This window comes from Acartia tonsa, chromosome 10 (assembly GCF_053477335.1).
Source record: "Acartia tonsa isolate MP-2025a chromosome 10, ASM5347733v1, whole genome shotgun sequence".
Classification (NCBI taxonomy): Eukaryota; Metazoa; Arthropoda; class Copepoda; order Calanoida; family Acartiidae; genus Acartia; species Acartia tonsa.
Window position 1 is genome coordinate 49,911,269 of NC_137269.1, and position 4,487 is coordinate 49,915,755.

A 4,487-nucleotide genomic window follows, 5' to 3' on the forward strand; every position below is an offset into this window, starting at 1 on the left:
TTAGGCTTTGATCTCATCCAAGATCTCTTTGGGAATCTTGCCCTGCTGCATGACGTTGCTTAGTGCATCGCCACTAGCCCCAAGTTTGGTCAAAGGGTCTGCTAGCTGGAACTGTCCACGCGCCCATATTAGCTGTTCTAGCTCCTTGTCCTTCAGCATCTGCTTGACTACTCCAATCTCCCTGCGCAGCTTTCTTTCTGCAACATCTGTGGTGGAGTGGACAATCTCATAAGTATCCTTGTTGTCAATGATAGCTCTGACAGGAAGATTTCCTTCTTCTCCTAGTAGCTGCTGCAAAGTCCACTTGAAGGCTATTGCCGCGTCTAGACCTTTTGTTAGACTAACAGCTTCAGCAGCTAGAGTAGATGTCACCACTCTATCAATCTTATTGGCTCTCCAATCAATGGGAGCACAGCTTCCATCTTCTGGTCTCACTAAGAACAACACATATCCCTGTGTACTGTCGGTACCTCCATTCAAATTGCCATAGGAGGCATCTGTGAACAGCCAGATCTCTGCTTTCTTAAGATCTCTCAAATTGGAAAATCTTAGCACTGCTTTGTTGTCTTTAAGGTTCTGTAGTGTCTTCCTTGCGTATTTCAAATCCGCAATGGTTCCACCTTTGAAGTGTGTTGAACATGCGATCATACTGAATGATAGTTCAGGTCTGGTTGACCTTACTGTCCAATTCAATTGACCAGTCATCTTTCTGAGCATTGACAACTCCTCAAACGTCATCTCTTCATTCGATTGTCTGAGTCTTACTTTATCAATCTCAGGTACCACTATGGTCTCCACATAGTCTGACTGATCCAATGTAACTCCATTCTTGTCCTGGTTCAACTGGAACCCAGTGTACATAAAGCTGCCTCGCTCTGATTTCCCTACCTTGAAGGTATTCAAAATCTGTGGAAGAATGACTGAGTGAAAGTATTCATCCCCCGCATTCAGGAAATCATCCACGTGTAAGCCTACCAAAGCTTCCAGGTTACCGTTGACCTTCAGGTAGAACAATCCTGAGTCATAGGTACACTTTTGAAATCCAAGCTTCTCTAAGACACTTTCCACTTTCGTATACCATTGTCTGCTTGCATCTCTCAAACCATACAAACATTTGTTCAGAAGCCACAGACTATTTAAAGCATTTGCCTCTTTGGGAGGTCTCACATAGACTTTCCTCTTAAGGGTAGTCCCCTGGAGAAATGCACTCTTAACATCTACAGTCTCTATGGCCCATCCTTTGGCTGAAGCAATTGTCAGCAGTGTGCGCAAAGAGTATTTCTGCAGTGTTGGTGACTCCTTTGGGTGTTCGTCCTCCTCCTGAAATCCTCTGGCTGTCAGTCTTGCTTTGATTTCATTACCTTTTTGAGTAAGAACCCAGGTAGTTGTTATAAATGGCTGTCCCACATCATCTACTACATTGTAGGTATCAAAGTCTTTCAGTTTCTGTAACTCTAATTCTTTAGCTGCATCACACTCTGGAGTGTTTCTCTTTTCTTTTGGCAACATAACTGCCAAAATTTCCTCATGAAGCCAAGTTGCCAAAGCTTGATCATCATCCAGAACAATCAAGTTTTCCTCGTCTCTGATGGTGATTACTTTGCCAGTGTCAAGCCTAATATCTACACCCTCAGTGAGCAGGATCTCATTCTCGTCTTGTGCATGTTGTTCTGTTGTGGATTCCTTCCTAACTTCTTGTTGGGCAAAGTCAGCTGAGAACTTTTTGCCACTGTCCAATTGCACATTGTACCAGTGCTTGTACTTGCCAACTTTCTTGCCTGCTTGTCCAAGCACAACTCCTCTTTCCCATCTTCCATTGTCTTTGAGTTCAATTCGTTGGTGTTTACAAAATTTCTCAGGACTCTTTCTTGTTACTTCCACAGGTTTCTCAGCATTGCCTGTTACTTCTTCTTGCACATTCTCAGCATTGCTTGTTTCTTCATCTTGCACATTTTCAGCACTATCATCTGTTATTTCTCCTGTCTCTGGATTTGTGACTTCCTCATTTGCTTCATGGAAGTCATCTTCATCTTCTGTGTCAATTTCCATCTTGACAGCTTTCTCATCTTTCTTGGCTTCCTTTGATTTTATAGGAGACCCCTTCTTCATCTCTTCCAGCTGTACTTCTTCATCTCGAAGTCTCTCTGAAAGTGTTTGACCAGCAGGCCATAATCTATTAGCACTCACTCTTACATATCCTGAACTAGTGCGTATTCCAATAACTTTGCTGTCCTGGAATATCACTTTGGCTGGTCCTAGCCACTTATCATCTTTGTCTCTCTTGTAGTAGACAAGATCTCCCGGATTGTAGTCTCTGTTGACTGCTCTCATCTTTCTGTTGAGTGCCAGCTTGAGTTTCACACACTTTTCAGCTTTTGCAAAAGCCTCCCTTGTGCCATAGAGAGTTTCTAGATTCTTTACTAGCTCTTGGCTCCTAGGCTCAATCTGTGAAGCTGGTATTGGGTCTGTCATGATGTTTGGCAGCCTTGGTGCTCTCCCAAACGTTAATTCAAAGGATGAGTAACCATAAACATTTGTTACCGAGTTCTTTACTGCACATGACCAAGCTACAGCTTGTTCTAATGACATCTTTGGGTAATCTCTCCTCAGACATCCTATTACACAATCACATAAGGCATGGTGTTTTTCACATGTCCCATTTTGCCAAGGACTATTGGCGGCAGTTGTGATGTGAAAGACATTTAGGATGCTGCAAACTTCTTTCATTGATTCATTGATAAATTCACCTCCATTGTCTGTTAGGATCATGTCTGGTACAGTAAAATATCTGATCCAATTGTCAAACAGTTTTGCAACAATGGTCTCAGGTTTCTTATCTTGAATGACAACTCCGACTGTATACTTTGTGAACATATCAACAAAGTATAGGATGTAGTTCTTGTCATCCCATTTCTTTAGGTCCATTGCCAGTATGTGGTTGAAGTCCTTTGCCATGGGTAAAGCCACTGCTGGTCTATCTGGGCTGCGTTTTCTCAGAATACAACCCTCACAACCATCTATAATCTGATCAATCATCTTGCTGAATTTTGGATCCCACTGTTCAGCAGACTTAATGAGTTCAACAAACACTCGCTTAGGTCTATGCCCGAATTGTTTGTGAAGTTTGTGCAATAATTGCATTTGGACTTCTTCACTCTCCTTTAACATATTCACTGCACATATCTCCTGCATCAGCATTGTATCTTGACGCTCATTATCCCCAAAAAGGTTGAGAATAAAATGTCCAGCACTAGTTGTATCTACTCTGATCAATTTTCCATTGATGGATGCAGTATCATCAGCCATATTTAGAGTGATGCCAATTTGCTTCATATGAGATTTGGACATTAAGAGTGGAATATCCGACTCTATAATGTCAACCTCTATGAGATGTTGTTTACCGGCAACTACTATGGGGATGGTATATGCTTCCATTGTTGGTAATATTCCCTGGTTCCCGAATTGGAATGTTTTCTTGCTTTTGTATGGTCCTTTTACATATTTCTGAAGCTCACTGGGAACTGATGACAGGAATATATTCATCCATTTGTGTCCAGCCACCGAGGAAGTGCAACAGGAATCAAGTGCTGCACAGTTGATAGATTCCGCCGTGAACTTACTCAACTCTTCTTTGTTAGAGGTAAAAAGTACCTTTTCTACTTTGTCCTCTTCTTTGTCCTCTTTGTTTTCCTCTGCTCCATACTCTCCCCTTTCAAACTGAGACAGCAAAGCATCCTCCTCATCTGAGTTTTGGGTTTGAATCATAAAGATTTTTCCTCTTCTTTTTGATGAATTTTGTGCGCCGCCGTTGTTATTATTACTGTTCTTGTTGTATGGGCAATCTCTATTGAAGTGTCTGAATGATCCACATGTTTTGCATTTATAGGGTCTTCTAGTAATTGGGTCGATCGGGTTCATAGGGCTGGCATCCCTGTTCTTAGGAACAGAGCGAGCGCCATTCGACGAATTGTTGGAATACGACTTTCTACTATTATTATTATTATAATTAGCCGTATAGTTCCTTTTATATGAATTATTCTTTTGCCAAGTAGCGAAAGCTTCCTGATTCTTGGCAATAAAGGCTTCGGCGCTAGTTAAATTTGCGTCTGATGAAACGATGTTGCCTAATGAATCGGATAGCATGTCTTTTAATTTTCGCTTAACGGCTCCATACGTCTTTCCCGTTTCTTTTTCAAGATCGATTACTCCCTTTACTAGTTCTGCTTGTGTATTATTAAGCTTCGCCCCTAGCATAACTATAAACGCACTACACGTATCTGTGAATGTTATCCCCAATTGCTTGCATTTGTTGTAGTGTCTCTCATGTTCTTTAAGGTATTCTAAGATAGACTGTTCTTGTGTCCGTCTGTATGACCATATTTTCTCAAAAGCTTCCAACTCTGTGATCCTAGCTTCTTTGCCTATGTGACTATCCAAGAAATTAAGTACTTTATTTACCCCATCAGGGTCATTTAAAAGCTCCGAAA

The 4,487-nt window shown here is 41.5% G+C and overlaps 1 protein-coding gene across 1 annotated transcript; it reads right to left on the reverse strand.

Annotated features, from left to right (window-relative positions):
• Positions 1–4,143, reverse strand: LOC145330861 (uncharacterized). The gene has a single exon (XM_080175523.1). It carries the CDS (start codon positions 4,141–4,143, stop codon positions 1–3), a length of 4,143 nt encoding a protein of 1,380 aa, XP_080031649.1.
• Positions 4,144–4,487: the final 344 nt, after the last annotated feature.